Source organism: Trachemys scripta, chromosome 4, assembly GCF_013100865.1.
Source record: "Trachemys scripta elegans isolate TJP31775 chromosome 4, CAS_Tse_1.0, whole genome shotgun sequence".
Lineage (NCBI taxonomy): Eukaryota > Metazoa > Chordata > Testudines > Emydidae > Trachemys > Trachemys scripta.
In genome coordinates, this window is record NC_048301.1 from 27714069 (window position 1) to 27732906 (window position 18838).

The 18838-nt window shown below is 46.4% G+C and overlaps 1 protein-coding gene across 2 annotated transcripts in view; it reads left to right on the top strand.

Moving 5' to 3' along the window:
- The first annotated feature begins 236 nt into the window (after positions 1–236).
- The window catches only part of SYNE3 (spectrin repeat containing nuclear envelope family member 3), an 87881-nt gene continuing 69279 nt past the window's right edge, over positions 237–18838 (top strand). Inside the window, exon 1 of one of the 2 annotated variants that reach the window (XM_034769844.1) lies at positions 237–529. In XM_034769844.1, coding sequence (XP_034625735.1) covers positions 523–529 — 7 coding nt within the window. In that variant the 5' untranslated portion in view covers positions 237–522. The remainder of the gene's footprint in view (positions 530–18838) is intronic. The other variant, XM_034769843.1, reaches the window with a different exon arrangement.

Consider the following 18838-nt stretch of genomic DNA (forward strand, 5'->3'; position numbering starts at 1 on the left):
AGTGTGACACAGTTGAAAGCGGCTCCCTCGCTCTGGAGGCTAGCGCTCAACGCCTGTGCACCGCACAGAGCCTGTCCGTTGCATAAGCCCCCTGATGAGGTTACATAACGGGCTGCCGCTGTCTGCGCGGCTCCTGCCCCCCGGTTCCAAGCATGGCCAGGGGAGGGGGTGCTGGCTGCGGCGGCGTCCCCTGGAGTGGGCGGGGGGGACGGGACATGCGGGCCGGAAGGAATGTTTGCAACACAACTGGAGAAGATCCAGGGGAGCAGCCGGCGGAGCGCAGCCACCCAGCCGGGGCATCAGTGGGCAGGGCACGGCTCGCCATTGCTCTCGCCTCCCTGGCTTGCATGTGGCGGGGACGGGCAGTGCCAGGCCGATTGGGGACGGGACAGAGGAGGGGAGGGAGCCCGTGAAGGAGGGGCCTCCGCAAACGCCATTCAAACCCCGCAGGCGCCACTGCCGCAGCTGGCTGCTCCCGGATTCCTCCTGCAGAGGCTCGTCCCAAGCAGCCCCTTGGCACCCATGCTGGGTAAGTGACCCCTTTCGGGCTCTCCGTCTCAGTGCTGGGGAACGGGGACGCAGGCATTGCGGGGTGTCCTGGGGGAGGGCAGAGCTCTGCTCTTCTGCATGTCACTTTCACATTCACTGCTGAACGCCTAGGGGCCGCCGAGCCCTCCAAGTCCCAGCCTCCTTGGCAAGGCCATGGCAGGCGGGACCCGCGTGTTGACAAGCGGAGAGGAGAGACTGGCACGTTGTGTCCCCCCTTTTGCTGGAAAAAAACTTTTTCTAGGCAGCGTAGAGAGCAGCGCTTTATGGGGGGGGGAGGAGAGCGCTGCACCCCCAGGCTTGAAGTCGTAATAACAACCCGAATACATAGTTTCCGCCTTCAGCGCCCCCACTATAAAAATTGTTCCAGCACCACTGCAGGGCTTGGAGAAATGAGTGAGTCCCGCGCTCAACATGAGAGGGGAAGCCACCAAGTTGGGTGGCAGCAGAGCTTAACTCTTTCCTGCCCCTGGCGTTTCCCTGGAACCAGCTGGTGCAGTGGTTCTCAACCAGGGGGGATACGGGTACCCCTGGGGGTACTGAGAGGTCTTCCAGGGGATACATCAACTCAGCTAAAGATTTGCCTCGTTTTACAACAGGCTACATAAAAAGCACTAGCGAAGTCAGTACAAACTACCATTTCATACTGACAATGACTTGCTTTTACTGCTCTATACACTTTACACTACAGTGTAAGTTCAATATTTATATTCCAATTGAATTATTTTATAATTATATGGTAAAAATACGCAGTTTTGCAGTGCGCTGTGACACTTTTGTAATTTTATGTCTGATTTTGTAAGCAAGTAGTTTTTAAGTGAGTTGAAACTTGGGGGTACACAAGACAAATCAGACTCTGAAAGGGGTACAGTAGTCTGGAAAGGTTGAGAACCACTTAACTGGTGGGTTTGCCCTGCGCTTGAATCCTGTGGGTGTTAATATTATTTCTGAGGCTCCATTCAGTGTTTTATCCCGCACCCGCACTATGTTGCGTTCAGCAGGTGTCTGTCAGTCAGCAGGAAGGGGGGAGGAAGAGGAGTAGTGCAATGGCATTCTGGTATTCGACATGGACATGTAGTATAATGTATTTATAGTTAACCCAAGCAGCCCTGCGGGTGGTGTCAGAGCTGCTATGCTACAGCCCTTAATGGTAGTATTCATTTTAACATCCGCTCCCCCCTCCTTCGCAAACACATGGTATGGGCAGAGTATAGTGAAACTGAGATCTATACTAGGCTAGCAGGGAGTTCCCTTTAAAAATTCCAATCTGTTTGGAGTTGCAACATGAGCACAAAATGAAAACATCTTTAATTGGTATTGCATAAACTACAAAGAGCTGAAGCTGTTCAGGGGCCCGATCCTGCCAACAGTTCCACATGTACAGATCCCTTGTGACCATGCAGAGCAGCAAAGTCATTTCAGAAAAATTCTGTGGGGCTCAAAGTTGTATCAGCATATAGAACATTATATCTGATTATATAGCCTGCAAAGTTCGGGGTTAGGGTAGAAGAAGTGGTGCATATAGACCAGTGGTGGGCAACCTGTGGCCCACGGGCTGCATACAGCCTGTCAGGGTAATCCATTTGCAGGCCGCGAGACAGTGTTTACATTGACCGTGCGCAGGCATGGCCGCATGCAGCTCCCAGTGGCCGCAGTTTGCCGTTTCCGGCCAATAGGAGCTGTGGGAAGCGGCATGGGCCGCAGGCAGTGATGAGCTGCTAAAATCTTAACAACCGGTTCCCTATAAAAAGTTCTGATTTAAGGGATGTGCCACAGTATGTATTTTTTGTACCAATAGGGTTACCATACGTCCGTATTTTCCTGGATGGCGATTTAAGAACCAAAAAGCCTGACATCTCCAGGAAAATATGGATGTATGTTAACCCTACCTAAAGTTTCTTTTTTAAAAAGATGGGCCTGAACTAGAAATGAGCTCCGTTTCACATGTGTGGGTCCTCGCCACTCCCAGGGGGTGTGCTAGGGTGACCAGATGTCCCAATTTTATAGGGACAGTCTCTTTTTGGGTCTTTTTCTTATATAGGCTTCTATTACCCTCCACCGCCGTCCCGATTTTTCACGCTTGCTGTCTGGTCACCCTAAGGTGTGCACATGTGTGGGTCCCAGCTGCTCCCTGCCCCCCTCATTGAAGCAGGTGTGCAGGGTTACTGCCCTGGGAACTGCAGGGCACCAGTGGACATGGGGCTGGCTGCAGACAGGGGCGTAGGGCAGGGCTAGCTGGAGGCAAGGGGTGCGACACTGGAGGCAGGGGCTGGCTGTGGGCAGGGGGTGCAGCAGGGGCTGGCTGCGGGCAGGGGCTGGCTGTGGGCAGGGGGTGCAGCAGGGACTGGCTGTGGGCAGGGGCTGGTTGTGGGCAGGGGGTGCAGCAGGGACTGGCTGTGGGCAGGGGCTGGTTGTGGGCAGGGGGTGCAGCAGGGACTGGCTGTGGGCAGGGGCTGGCTGTGGGCAGGGGGTGCAGCAGGGGCTGGCTGTGGGCAGGGGGTGTGGCAGGGGCTGGCTGCGGGCAGGGAGTGGCTGTGGGCAGGGGGTGCAGCAGGGGCTGGGTACGGGCAGCGTGGTGGGTACTCACACAGGGACAGCAGCTCGGAGCAGCAGGACGCAGGCCAAGCCCAGCAGAGCAGCCAGGGACCCACCAGGCAGCAGCAGAAGCCCCAGGGCCAGAGGTCCGAGGAGCAGCAGCAGCAACAGAGCCAGGAGGCAGCCCATATGGCTCCCTCAGTGCAGCGCCCCCCGGCGGCCGGGAGGACGAATTACACGCTTCCCAGACGGAGCCCATCAAAGCTTCCCTCTCAGGGAAGCCAGTTAACAAGCGGTTCTAAAACCTGTTCGTGCGAACCGATGCAAACCGGCTCCAGCTCATCAGTGGCCGCAGGGACGTGCTGACCGCCGCTTCCTGCAGCTCCCATTGGCTGGGAACGGCGAACCGCAGCCACAGGGAGCTGCAGGCGGTCATGCCTGCCGACGGTCATGTAAACACTGTCTTGCAGCCCGCCAGCGAATTACCCTGATGGGCTGCAGGCGGGCTGCAGGTTGCCCACCACATAAAGATGAAAAGTGTGTGGGGAGTGGCAAACACAGTGCTGGGGGGGGGGTGGGAAGCTGTCTTCTTTCCCCATAGCAAATGGTGCCCTTGAAGTGGAGCACTAACTATTCTGCACCAGGGCTCCCTTTATAGGCTCAGGCTCTGTGTTTGTGATACCCAGAACCAGAAGTCCAGATTCCATCACCCTTAATTCTTCTTCACTAGATAAATTGAGCACCAGGCAGTTTTCCATGTCTGGCTCTGTTGGATGGAAATGTAAAAACAAAGTCCTGTCTGGTAAACATTGTGGGTGTTAACACTATGGGAGGCGGTGTGGCCCAGTGGATAGAGCTGGGAGATCTAGGTTCTAGTCTCAGCTCTGCTGCTGGTTTGCTGGGAAACCTTGGGCAAGTCACCTCACCTCTCTGTACCTCATCTGTAAAATGGGGATAATGATTGTGACCTTTGTAAAGCACCGTGAGACCTACCAATGAAGAGTGCTACGGAAGAGATATGTATTATTACTCAGTGTTCAGACAGTCATGATGGTGAGTGCAATATAAATAACTACATAGACATCAAAGACCCCGTGGCACTTTTGTAGGTGCCTGAGCGAACTGCCCCCTGCCTCCACTGTTGTATAAAGTTATAATCCTGGGAGAGCTCTTTAAGCGCTTAAAACCAGCTATCACCATTTGCTATTGCTTTTGTATTAAAGACACTGTGTAAATAAATGTAAAGTAACAATGGAATAAAAATGGGAGTTTGCCCTGGAAACTGGTGCAGTTTAATGATAGTGTCCCATTTTGTACTCTGATAGAATGAAATCTCATTTAAAATGAAAGATGTGGCTGGGGGCTGGGGGGAAAAGGAGGAGGCAGACATCTGCAGTTTGATCCTTTACAACTTGGAATCAAGAGTCTAAATCTCTGACATCAATGTGTAATTTGCTCTTCATTATCCCATTACATTGTGAACAAGTCTTGACTCGTAGCCCTCAAGGGTTAATGTAAAAGGCACATTTCCCTGTGTGTAATTACTTGGCCATCATGGCTCATCCAAGGCCACATAGCAAAGCTGTGTAATTACCACTTGGCACACAGTACTCCACTGTTGTAGATGTGTTGCTGGCATACTCTGTTCAGGGAATCCTGCCCACGCTGTTTGACTGGCAGTTGCAGGGGCCAGTAAAAATGAAGAATAAACCATCATTGTTCCAGAAGGGGAGTTGCTTCCACCAAAGGGGCAGGGAAGGGAGACTCCTTTGAAATTGTCAGTTGGGTGAGTGATTGGGGCAAAGGAACCACAGAGACAGTTAAAATGTGTTTCCTGTTGTTTGGCCTCAGCTCCATAAGGCCCACCCTAAATCACCATGCTCTCCTTTGCTATATATTGTACTCCAACAACAGACGTTGTTTTCAGGGGTTGTAGTTGTACTAAGCTATGGAACAACAGTCCACAAAATCAATGTGTCAGAAATGGAACCTCTCATCTTTCCTGCTGTGCTCGCTCCTGTTCCTCCCTCTCTTATCTCTGTCCCATTTGGCAACCGCACTATCCACCTTGTTGCGCAGGCTCACAGTCTTGTGTGCCATCTTCCACTCTTCTCTCCTGATGTCCAAACTCTTGTTAAATCCAAGTATCAGAGGGGTAGCCGTGTTAGTCTGAATCTGTAAAAAGCAACAGAGGGTCCTGTGGCACCTTTGAGACTAACAGAAGTACTGGGAGCATAAGCTTTCGTGGGTAAGAACCTCACTTCTTCAGACCTGTATTCTCACTCCTTACCTCTTCTACCTCCAGTCTATTCAACAGGCTGTAGTGCAGCGGTTCTCAAGCTTCATTGCACTGCGACCCCTTCTGACAACAAAAATTACTACATGACCCAAGGAAGGGGAACTGAAGTTTGAGCCCATCTAAGTCCCCCCCCATGTGTGTGGAGAGCTAAAACTTGAGCCCTACCACCCAGGTGGGGGGCAAAGCCAAAGCTCAAGGGCTTTAGCTCCAGGCAGGGGGCCTGTAACCTGAGCCCTGCTGCCCAGGGCTGAAGTTTTGGCTTTGGCCCCGGGCAGTGGGGCTTGGGCTTTGGCCCCAGGTAGTGGGGTTCAGGCTTCAGCTTCTGCCCTGGATGGTGAGGCTTTGTCTTTGGCTCTGGCTCCTGGCCCCAGCAAGTCTATCACCAGCCCTGGTGACCCCATTAAAACAGGGTCACGGCCCACTTTGGGCTCCTGACCCACAGTTTGATCATCATCATCATCATGTTCCTATTACGCCTCTGGCGTTTAGGGCAGTGATGAAGCTCCTCCACTCCTGTCTGTTTCTGGCAAGCCTTTCAATGGTTCCCCATCTGTGCCCCAGGTTTTTCAGCTCAGCTTCCACAGCTCTTCGCCATGTTGTTTTCGGGTGGCCTCGTTTTCGCTTGCCTTCAAGTGTCCATCTTATTGCTACTCTGGAGATGGAATCTGTTTCCATCCGAAGCACATGGGCGATCCATCTGCAACGCCTCCTGGCAATGCTGGTGCTCAGATCCTCTTGACTGCACTGTGTCAATCGATCTTGGTTTGAGATTGTTCTGGGCCAAAATATATGGAGGATTTTTCTGAGGCAGGTTGTATGGAATGAAGACAGTTTGGACATGTCATACTTTCTCATTCTGCACTATAAAGTAGTGTTGAAAGTACGCAGCTCTGATAAATCTTGAGTTTGGTTTTGGTGTTGTATTTTGATGATTTCCAGACTGTATTTAAGCTCCTGAAGGTGTTCCTGGCTTTATTGATTTTGTTCCGGAGGTCCTGGCGTGTTCCACTGTCCTGGCTGATGGTGCTGTCCAAGTATATGAATGTTTCTACATTGGTGAGAACATAATCCTCTATCAGTACTGCTGATGGTGAGGCAATATTAAAGGTCATGATATCTGTCTTATTGCGATTGATTTTCAGTCCAGTTTGCAGTCTGAATGCGTTGAGTCGAGTTGTTTTTTCCTGTATATGGTGTTGGGTATGTGATGAGAGAGCAATAGCATCTGCAAAGTCCAGGTCTTCAAGGGATGAGAAGAGTGTCCATTTAATGCCTTGTGGCACGTCTTCTGTTGTACGCCACATTATCCAGTCGATGGCAATGTTGAAGAGAATTGCAGACATGACACACCCCGGACGTATTCCTGTTTTGACTTCAAAACTGAGCTCACTGTGATCAGCACTGCATGTAAAGTTGAAATAGAAGCTTTTGATTGTGTTGATTGTATGGAAAGGAATTCCATATGCCCACAGAATGTGCCATAGTCTCTTTCAAACTATCAAACGCCTTCTCAAAGTCTATGAAATTTATGTAGAGTTGCCATTGCCATTCTAAGCATTGTTCTATTATGTTTTGTGGAGTGAAGACAGGGTCATCCTTAGGCATATGCAGAATACGCAGGTGCGTAGGGCACCACGTTATTTGGGGCAACAAATTTCGTGGTGCTCTAGGCAGCTGCATGCTGCGTATGCGGCGCTGGCTCCAGCAGCCAACCCCATCTCCCTGCCAGCCCCCCCTGCTCCCCCTGCCCCCATTCGACCCCTTCCCCCAAGCCCCCACCCCACCTCTTCCCACCCCTGCTCTGCCCCCATCCCACCCCCATTCCACCCCTTCCTCCAAACCCCCTTCCCCGAACGACGCAGCCTGCAGGATTAGCAGGGGTACTGGAGCCAGCAGAAGGGGTTGGGCCCACTCCCACACTCACCAGCGGTGGCGGCGGGAAGCAGAGCGACCTGGTCCCAGCCCACTCCGCTCCACCAGCTCCTAGCCGCGTTGCTCCGCTTCCCGCCACTGCCGCTGGTGAGTGTGGGGGTGGGCCTGACCCCTTCCTCCAAGCCCCCTCCCCCAAGCGACAGGGCGGGGAGCTGGGGGAGTGGAGCAGGCTGGGGTCGGGTTGCTCTGCTTCCCACTGCCACTGGTGAGTGCCGGGGGGAGGGGCAGGCCCGACTCCTGCTGCCGGCGCCAGGCCACCCGCTAATTCCCAGCGCTGTCCTGGGCCTCCCTGCCCTGCTGCTGCCCCCCACAGCTCCTGCCCCCGCGGCCCGGCTGCAACCCTTGAGTGCAGCCCCCTCCGCCCCCTTCAGAGGGGCCAGCCCCACAGCAGAGCGGCCGCCTCCCCCCTCCCCTGCAGGGTGGGTGCAGGTGCTTGCACTACGTAGGGCACCACCATAGGTAGGGACAGCCCTGAGTGAAGATCTGGTCTGTGCATCCACACCATTTCCGAAAACCAGCTTGCTCTTTTCTGAGAACGCTATCAACTGGCTCTGATATACGGTGGACTATGATCTTACACAATACTTTGCTTGGCATAGATAAAAGTGTGATAAAAGAGAACCCCAGAAAAACCTGTCTTCTGCTCCTGTAGCTCTGAGCTTATCTCCCCCAACGTCTTCCTTAATATTCTTCCCTGGCTCCCTGTTTTCTCCAGCATTCAGTTGAGAGTCCGTGCTCTCACTTCCAAGACTCTACACATCCATGCTGTAAAGAGGGGAAACACAAAGTTGCATCATTGCATCAGTGTTTCCTATCCCCTTGTTTTCTGTTGACTCCCCTGTTCCCAAATGCCTGTTTTCTGTTTCTGTCTGCATTAGGGCTTCTTTCAGCAAAATTTTACTCATGCAAGTAGCCCTTAGTCACATGAGTAATCCCACTGAAGTCTGTTGGAATTATTTACATATGTAAGGGTTACTCAAATGAGTAAGGGTTGCAGGATTTTCTTTAAGGCGGGGCTGTCTTCTCATTTGCCTCTGAATCATCATGTCCCCCATATGGTGCTAAATAAATAATGAAAAAATAATACAAATAGCACCACTTTCCAATGAGATCCATTTGCGATTACTTCTTGGGACATTGCTTCTAGCTCCTTGTCTGTTGCAAGCTGTTCAAAAATCTTTGTACATAGTAATTCCTTGTTGGTTAAGGATTGTAAAAAAGAAATAATAAAAGGCATCAGTTGTTTTTCAGTGTTTTTTGAAAGGGTCTCAAATCTGTGGGCAGTGGACGTGCACAAATGCAGAATCTCTTGTTGCCAAGGATGTGAGCCAACTGGGTCTTGAGGGAAAATGTAACCAGTTACGGCCCATAGCAACTTGATCTCTACAGAAAGCATAACTCTGAGTGAGTCACATGAACATTATTGTTTACGAACGAGTTACGATGAAGTGGACTCTGTCAAAGCTGATAGTCCTTCTATGAAAATACATAACAATACTCTCCTCTTTAGATCATTGCTCTCCTCTAATCCTGTTCTCCCACGTTCTTCGTGGACCCAATCCTGAGAAGTGCTGTCAGCTCCTGTTAGCATTTGGCACCTCGCAGGGTCAGGCACTGTGCTCCTTTGCTCCCATCTTCTCCTCCTCCATCTCTTCCTTCCGGCTCTGTGCCCCTGCCGCTCTCCTCTTGGAGCAGTCTCCCACAACCCACATGCTGAGCTCTCTCCCTCTCCTTTAGAGCCTTCCTGAAAGGCTACTCCTTTTGAACAGCCTTCCTTTGCATGACCTTCGTGTCCTGATCTCACTAACAACATCTCTGACCCTTACGTCCAAACCATTGTCTGGTGCATCACATAGGTCTTTTACAGTGTTAGCTCCTCAAGGAAAGATTCTGGTCTTCTGTGTCCTTCAAGTGCTTGATTGTACAGCACAATGGGGCCCTGAGCTCTGTTGGGGTCTTTAGTGAGACAGTTTTTCTCTTTGTTAAGGCTGTTGTGTTGGATATATTTATGGCCAGTTCTTTGTTTATGTGTATGTTGTAAATTTTAATTTATGCGATGGGAGCACTGGATAGATGCCTGTAAATATGTTTAAAAAATTTAAGAAAATAAATAGTACAAAAAATTAGTAATAAAATATATGGGGCTGTTCGCTTTGACAATGTTCCCTTTAATTGAGAGAAGGAGCAAACTGCGGTTTGTTGCAAAAATATTTAGAACAGTTACTGTTGTGGTGCAAACCAGCAGCAGGTTGGGAATAGTAATGGTATTCAAAAGCTGTTACCATTTGATGGCTGTTTGGTGGTTTATGTGAAACAAATATCATGGTCTCATCAGTTCCCATTAGAGAGATTACAAAAAACACTGTCCTTATTGGCATCCACATTGGCAGCCCAGGCATAGAGACCAAAAATGTAATTGGCCACAGATATTGAGTTACCTTCTCATATCTAGAGGTAGTTGCTCCAGCATTGAGACACTTTGGGGAGTAGCTTGCTTGGATAGTGCCCATGCTGTACCTGGAAGACTCCATTTTCCAAGTCTGCCAGTCCAGCACCTTTCATAAGCACTGAATTCACTAAATAATTATGACCTCAATTATCTCAGTGTGCACAGCGAAGTGTGCATGCAGAAACACACAGGAAAAGGACAGTGCTACATGTTTGCAATTAGCTCCTTAAAAGCTACATACAGTGGTCTGTGCAGAGGCGGTAATAGGAGTCCATTGGAATGCACCATGGCCATACATGATTATAGAGAAATCGGCTGTAATGTATGCCGGGGCCAAGCAGGCCCATGGCAGCCAGGGTGCGAAGGTAGCATGCAGTGCTTCATCTTTTCCCTCCACCAGCCTTGGGTCCTGTGCCAAGTGTAGCCTGAAATCAGAACCAGGAGATTTAAAAATAAAATGATATTTGTGAAAGGGGAACAGACATTCTGAGCAACAGATATTTCTGCACTTGCCAGTATTTGAGTGAGTCTGAAAGTCTTGTTCACATTGCAGGTGGGTAAATGAAGAGAAACATTTCCACAGTGAATACTCACTAGATGTTGGATATCTCTGTAGTAAAAATTGAGTCTGTGCATTCAGACTGTAGGCCCTGAATGACAGTGCTCAAATGCATCTTGAAATGGTTGGTTGGCAGATCCAGTATTGGATCAGCATTAGCTGTGACAAACCATTGGCTTTTTAATTCTTAGGCCTGGGGTACACTAAAAAGGTTTGCCAGTACATCTATACTGGCAAACCCTTCTAGTGGAGATGCAGCTTATATTGGTTCTCCAAATAACATAAGCTTTTCTGGACTTTTTTTCTGGTATAACTGTGTCTACTCTAGGGCTTTTGCTGATATAACTAGGCCAGTTGGGATGTGATTGTTTTGTTCCCTCTTTCCCCCCCCCCCTTTTTCTAACTGACATAGCTATGCCTGCAAAATTTTAAATGTAGACCAGGCCTAACCTTATTATGATGGAATACTTGATAGGAGGACATTAACACTAAAATAAATCTTCCTGAAGTCCAATTACATGTCAGCTTTCTCGAGCCTGATATAGTTGTGTTTCTATTTGTCTTAATATCAAGTAGATGTTCATGACCAGCCTCCTTTTGTGAATACAGATCAGCTCCTGTAACATCTAAATAGTTTCTGCCCACGATTAATAGTCGGTTCCATTAAACTGTCAGTATAAAATAGTTGTACGTACTGTTGTAGCCGTATTGGTTCCAAGATATTAGAGAGATAGCATGGGTGAAGTAATATCTTTTATTGGATCAACTTCTGGTCCCTTGAACTACTTATGCTAAACAATCTCTTACATTTAGCTGTGACATTCTCATTAAGTTTCCCAGACCTGGAGAAAAGATCTATACAAGGTCAAAAGCTTGTCTCAGGCCTGGTCTACACAACAGAGTTAGGTCAACGATTCAATGATGTAAGTGTCTACACTAAAATTTTGCTCCTACAGAAGTAACTGCCCCACTACACCAACTTCATAACTCCATCTCCACGAGAGATGTAGAGTCAATATCAATGTAGTTAGGTAGACACAGTATCAGTGTAGATAGTACCAGGAGGCATGAGCCAGAGTGACATCGTTCTCCCACTACGAGAAAGGGACCAAGTGACCTTCTCCGTTGGATCATATGAACTGGAACCATAAACTCCCTGAACATTAAATCTCACCAAATGAGGGTCAATCCATCCTCAGGATCATATCCACTCATTATAATCCACACCCAAACATAGCCACTTTATGAACTTCATATCCTCATATCTCAATGTCTGTACTTTGACCCATCAACCTTTTACCCCCAATCGGGGATATTGCAGATTATGTATTCCTCATGCCACTTTATCTTAAACCAAACTTTGCATCCTCGATAATCTGTATGTTATTCCCTGATAACCAGAAACTTCTATGCTCAAACTCTTCACTATTTTTTTTAAAAAGCAACAGAGGGTCCTGTGGCACCTTTGAGACTAACAGAAGTATTGAGAGCATAAGCTTTCGTGGGTAAGAACCTCACTTCTTCAGATGCAAGTAATGGAAATCTCCAGAGGCAGGTATAAATCAGTATGGAGATAACGAGGTTAGTTCAATCAGGGAGGGTGAGGTGCTCTGCTAGCAGTTGAGGTGTGAACACCAAGGGAGGAGAAACTGCTTCTGTAGTTGGATAGCCATTCACAGTCTTTGTTTAATCCTGATCTGATGGTGTCAAATTTGCAAATGAACTGGAGCTCAGCAGTTTCTCTTTGGAGTCTGGTCCTGAAGTTTTTTTGCTGTAAGATGGCTACCTTTACATCTGCTATTGTGTGGCCAGGGAGGTTGAAGTGTTCTCCTACTGGTTTTTGTATATTGCCATTCCTGATATCTGACTTGTGTCCATTTATCCTCTTTTACAGATTCAGACTAACACGGCTACCCCTCTGATACTATTTTTTTTAACATCATCTTAAAATTTTTAAAACTGTGTTGCTTACATTGACTGTTACTGTCTTTCAGAAGCCGTCCCACAATGCCCCACACTGACAGTAAATCGGCACAAGTGCTTCTGATGAGGATGCACACTGCCGACACAAGGAGCAAAGTGTAGACACACACAAGCAATGTAATTACTGTGGCTGCTGTATGCCAACGTAAGTTCAGTCGACTTAATTTTGTAGTGTAGACATGCCCTCTCTCGCCAACAGAAGTTGGTTCCAATAAAAGGCATAAAATAGGTGAAGCAAAATGGAGGCTTGGTTGGGGCCCCTTTAAAACTCAGCCCAATATTGACTAACAATAGGCCCAAATCCAACAGCCAGACACCCCTGAACTTTGGGAAAGCTTGGATCTGCAGCTGAATTTTGTAGCTCAGGCCCATGTCTGATATTGACGTTTCATCTGGAGAGTAGAGATTCTAGCTACGATCCAACAAGATGTAGCATTATCAACCCCAGATGTTCAAAAGCCAAAAATGAAATTGGCTTAAAAGCCATTACATTAAAAAAAAAGTTCTTTTTATTTGCTTTCAGGGGTTTCCCTTTGGGGTACAAGCTCTTCTCTGTAACCAAGTGGCTTAGAAATGTACTTTTTCTTTTAAAATGAAAGAGAAGATTCTCACATAATCACTCATCCACAGGACCTGGGGTTTTAAATAGAGCATCAAATGAGTTCAGAACACTGAAAGATGTTAGCTTTCAGCTATACAAAGCCAGTGCAAACAGTAAATGCATCAGATTTGTTAATCATTGTGCTTGGCTGTGGTTGACTCATGGATTTAGCAAGGTGGGGCGAGCCATTGCTTTTTATGTTTTGTGCCTGTGCTATTCACTGACAACCAAGACTCTTATCACAATGACAGATTAAATCGAGTTACTCCCAGGATGACATTAGCCTTATTACAATGAAATGATTCATTGTGGTGTCAGCTATGGAACTTTCAACTTCTGCTGAATTAAGGAGCCCTGCCTCACTTAATGACAGGACCCTAATGTCCAGTCCAGTCTGTATAATGTAAACATAGAAGCTGGGACAGTTTGTAAGGGAGGGTCATGCCATGCTGTGATTTGTGTGTGTGTGTGTGTGCGCGTGCCTTCAGTTAATAAACAATCTTTGATGGCCTGTGCTTTCTGTGTTGAAATTTGGGCATACATCTTAATTGCACTGCAAGAAAAAAGGGCGGTGATTTCTCAAGAAGGCACAGCCCCATCTGGTGCTCTTTAGGTTGTTAGCTATTAGACTACTTAATTCCTTGTGGTTTTGATGTTTTATTTATATATTACCATTGGTGTCCAACCTACTTTACAGCCAATAGGAGACTAGGGGCTTGATACAAAATGCATTGAACTCCACGGCACTCTTTCCTTTGACTTCACTGGGGTTTGGATCAGGTGTCAGGCCCTAACCCTGGGCCTCATCCAAATTGCACAGATAACATACTGGGGAAAGTGGAAAGGAAGGGAGATGGGAAACAAGGAAACCAGGTAGGCCAACATTCATTCAGAATTCAGATAAGTGGGGGCTGGTTCTGTGTTTATCCTGGTTTGTTTGTATGTATGTATCTATGTATGTATTTATTACAAGTTGACTTAACAGTTATAACTGCAATATGCAGTAAGGCATTTATGACTCAAAATGTTCTGAAATGTGGTCATGTCATTAGTGGCAATGACCTGTAAAAGGTTATTCTTACCTTTTAAGGTTGCACATTTATTTTTTGCGCATAATGCCTGTCAACTGAGGATCCAGAAACACCTGAGATATTGGGCCATAAGCTGCTCCCATGAAAGTCAATGGTAAAAAATGCACTGGCTTTAATGGGAGAAGAATCAGACCCATGAATGTTTCAAACATCCTTGGGAGGTAGGTAAATATCATTATATTTCTATTACAGTTCAGGAAACAAAGGCACATGGGGACCAAGTGCCTTACCCAAGTGCCACAGTGATTGAGTGACAGTCAGGAATAGAATAGCTGGTCCAGAGTCCAAGCAGTCCTGTGCTCCTGCACTAAACACATTCCCTCCCATTTATTACTTTGGTGCAATGGTATCTTGTGGTTTCCTTGAATGTCATGCTTCATGGTTCTAAATGGCAGAAGACTCAGGACAACGCTAACTCTGAGAGAACAAGAGCCTTCTTGAAAATCCTTTTATTTATATAATAAATATTGACCTGATTCTACACTTGTTTATTTAAGTAAAATTCCCATTGAAGTTTTGGGAGTTTTGCCTGAGCAAGCAGTATATTGTTTGCAGTGTTGTAGCTGTGTTGGTCCAAGGATATGAGAGAGACAAGGTGGGGGATGTAATATCTTTTATTGGCCCAATATCCTCACCCACCTTGTTTCTAAGGAGTATATTGTCAACTCCTATTGTGAAGTGAAGCAACCTTGAAACAATTTATAGGTGGGCGATTGTTAAGGGAGGAAGGATGGCCATGTGGTTAAGGCACTGGATTGGGATCAAGGAGAGCTGGGTCCATATTTCAAGCTCTGCCACAGACTAATACCTGATGTGTTTTGAGTTTGGCACCCTAAATCACAGGTCACTGCTGGAAACCATGGCCTTAATTTCCTTTGTGCCTCTCTCTAAAATGAGGATGCTCATCCTTTCCTAACGGACAAGAGTGTTGTGAGGCAAGATCCATTCACGAATGTGGGGCACTGAGATAATATGATGAGCACTGTAGAGAAGCCTGTAAGTAAGTAAATAAGCTAGCACATGGGCTGGAATGACAGCAGCAAGAAGAAAATTAAATTGTGACTAAAGAGCTAGGATAATTTTTAAATTGTAATGTAGCCTCTGTTTGTTATGTGGATCAATGATGTCTGATTTAAGGAATCAGACCCCAGGTTTTTTTACTGTTATAATAATGAAGCAATTGTAGGAGATTAGAGGGTATTGTGTTTTAGACTAAAAAACAATTTTACAGAACTGATCAGCATTTTATAATGCTAACACATGCACCGAACCTTTGAATGTCTCCAGCAAAGATATCTATATTAGACAGCCATTGGGGACTGGATGGCTTGGCAGCTTGGTAATAATGGGGTATAGAGCCTTTTACCTCTGGGTGATTGGCTTGAATCCAGACTGGGTCAGCAGTGACTGAAAGCCGTTACCATCTGATGACTGTGAGGTGACTTATGTGAAATGAGTTGGTCTCAGTCCAGTTCCCAATGGACTCCTATATAGACTGTAACTAAAATCCTGACTGACTTAGAACAACGCTTCCTCAGCTCTCGTCTCCTAGTGTCCCTACTCTACTTGCGCGGCATTGATGACATATTCATCATCTGGACCTATGGGAAGGAGGCCCTTGAGAAGAATTCCACCAGGATTTCAACAATTTCCACCACACCATCAACCACAGCCTGGACCAGTCCATACAAGAGATCCACTTCCTGGACACTACAGTGCAAATAAGCAATGGTCACATAAACACCACCCTATACTGGAAACCTACTGACTGCTATACTTACCTACATGCCTCCAGCTTTCACCCAGACCACATCACATGAGCCATTGTCTACAGCCAAGCCTTAAGATACAACCATATTTGCTCCAATCCCTCAGACAGAGACAAACACCTACAGGATTTCTATCAAGTGTTCTTAAAACTACAATACCCAACTGGGGATGTGAAGAAACAGATTGACAGGGCCAGAAGGGTACCCAGAAGTCACCTACTACAGGACAGCCCAACAAAGAAAGTAACAGAATGCCACTAGCCGTCACCTACAGCCCCCAACTAAAATTTCTCCAGCGCATCATCAAGGATCTACAACCTATCCTGAAGGACGATCCCTCACTCTCACAGACCTTGGGAGACAGGCCAGTCCTCGCTTACAGATAGCCCCCCAACCTGAAGTAAATACTCCACCAGCAACTCCACACCACACAACAAAAACACTAACCCAGGACCAATCACTGCAACAAACCCCATTGCCAACTTTGTCTGCATAACTATTCAAGGGACACCATCATAGGACCTAACCACATCAGCCACACCATCAGGGGCTTGTTCACTTGCATATCTACCAATGTGATATATGTCATCATGTGCCAGCAATGCCCCTCTGCTATGTACATTGGCCAAACCGGACAGTCTCTATGCAAAAGAATAAATGGACACAAATCAGACATCAAGAATTGTAACATTCAAAAACCAGTAGGAGAGCACTTCAATCTCCCTGGACTCTCAATAACAGACTTAAAACTGGCAATTCTTCAACAACAAAAACTTCAAAAACAGACTTTAATGAGAAACTGCAGCACTGGAATTAATTTTCAAACGAACACCATCAAATTAGGCCTGAATAAAGACTGGGAGTGGCTGTGTCACTACAAAAAGTAATTTTCCCTCTGTTGATATTCACCCCTTCTTGTCAATTGTTGGGAATAGGCTACATCCAGCCTGTTTGAATTAGCCTCATTAGCACTGCCCACCCCCCCACTTGGTAAGGCAACTCCCATCTTTTCATATGCTGTAATATATATACCTGCCTACTGTATTTTTCACTCCATGCATCTGATGAAGTGGGTTTTAGCCCACGAAAGCTTATGCCCAAATAAATTTGTTAGTCTCTAAGGTGCCACAAAGACTCCTTGTTGTTTTTGCAAAATCCTATTGGCATTCTCAGCAGAGAGGCAAAGGGCAGAATATGTTTGGAGATTGACTTATCCTGTTGTCCTTTCAAGACAAGTTAATGGCAGGGCAGTGTGAGGAAATTTGCCTATGTCATACATATTCTGTGGATGAACAGAAGAAACCAACCTCTGGAGCTGTCAGTTCAGTGTCTTCCCTGAGCAATAAATTCTCTGTAATTGTAGTGACTGACTTTCCTTAATGCAAACATTCTCATCGCATGGCTGCACTTCAGTCTCTGCAGGAATGTGGTAGGTGGCTACATTTCTGGAAGACAGCAATGCTTGACAAATGTAGATGATGTTTCTTATGTAAGTCACCAAGAATGTTGTATAGTTCAGGTAGTAAACACAAGGGGTTTGGTATTTGGTTTGTAGGTAAAATATGTAGTACATCAGGCTGGCTCAGTAAATGTATGAGAGGTTTCATTCTTAGTTTCAATCTCCTGCTCAGAAGGAAAGAACCCAAGGAGAACTATAACACTGGTCTACAATTTTTGAGAAGTCGTCTGCTTCAGAGATAAAATGTGCTATTTATTATGTATTTTGATGTGCAGAATTCAAATATGACAATTAGAACAACTGATTGGCTACTGTTTCTAAGATATTTAAGTTTTTACATTTTATGTCTATGTATATTGTGTAGATAATAGAGTTTTAATCATAAATTGTAAACCTAGGTCTTTTCATGTGTTTATGGTTGCTTTACATGATAAAATTTCACCTGTCCTGTTTATGTAACACTTTAAAAATCAGCAAAAGGGTTATATAAATAAAATTTATTATGAAACAAAAGGTAAAAACTATTATGTACATAGTTTAGTCCTATTCAGTGTCTACTCGGCGCTTCTTGGCTTGTCTCTTGTATTCATTAAATGGAGCATCTCTTGTCACTGTCCAGCAATAGTCTGCAAGCATTGATGGGCTCCATTTGCCCTGATAGCGTTTCTCCATTGTTGCAATGTCCTGGTGAAATCACTCGCCACTCACTGCTCCGCAGTTTGGTGGAAAAAAATCTAGATGAGAGTGCAAAAAATGTTTAGTGACATGTTGCAACCAAGGCTTTTGTATGGCTTGAGGAGGTTTTCCACCAACAACCTGTAGTTGTCTGCCTTGTTGTTTCCGAGAAAATTTATTGCCCCTAACTGGAAGGCTTTCCATGCCATCTTTTCCTTGCCATGCAGTGCATGGTCAAATGCATCATCTCGAAGAAGTTCACGAATCTGAGGACCAACAAAGACACCTTCCTTTATCTTAGCTTCACTTAACCTTGGAAATTTTCCATGGAGGTACTTGAAAGCTGCTTGTGTTTTGTCAATGGCCTTGACAAAGTTCTTCATCAGACCCAGCTTGATGTGTAAGGGTGGTAACAAAATCTTCCTTGATTCCTTGATTCAACAAGTGGTGGATGCTGAACACTTTTCCTCCCTGTCGGAGTGGCCAATCTTTCTTGATGTAGTGGGAATCTCTTGCACGACTATCCCATTTGCAGAGAAAACAGCAGTACTTTGTGTATCCAGTCTGCAAACCAAGCAAGAGAGCAACAACCTTCAAATCGCCACTGATGTTGGTCATAGTTTATGCACCTCAAAAGTTGTTTCATGTTGTCATAGGTTTCCTTCATATGGACTGCATGACCAACTGGAATTGATGGCAAAACATTGCCATTATGCAGTAAAACACCTTTAAGACTCATCTTCGATGAATCAATGAACAGTCTCCACTCATCTGGATCGTGAACAATGTTGAGGGCTGCCATCACACCATCAATGTTGTTGCAGGCTACAAGATCACCTTCCATGAAGAAGAATGGGACAAGATCCTTTTGACGGTCACGGAACATGGAAACCCTAACATCACCTGCCAGGAGATTCCACTGCTGTAGTCTGGAGCCCAA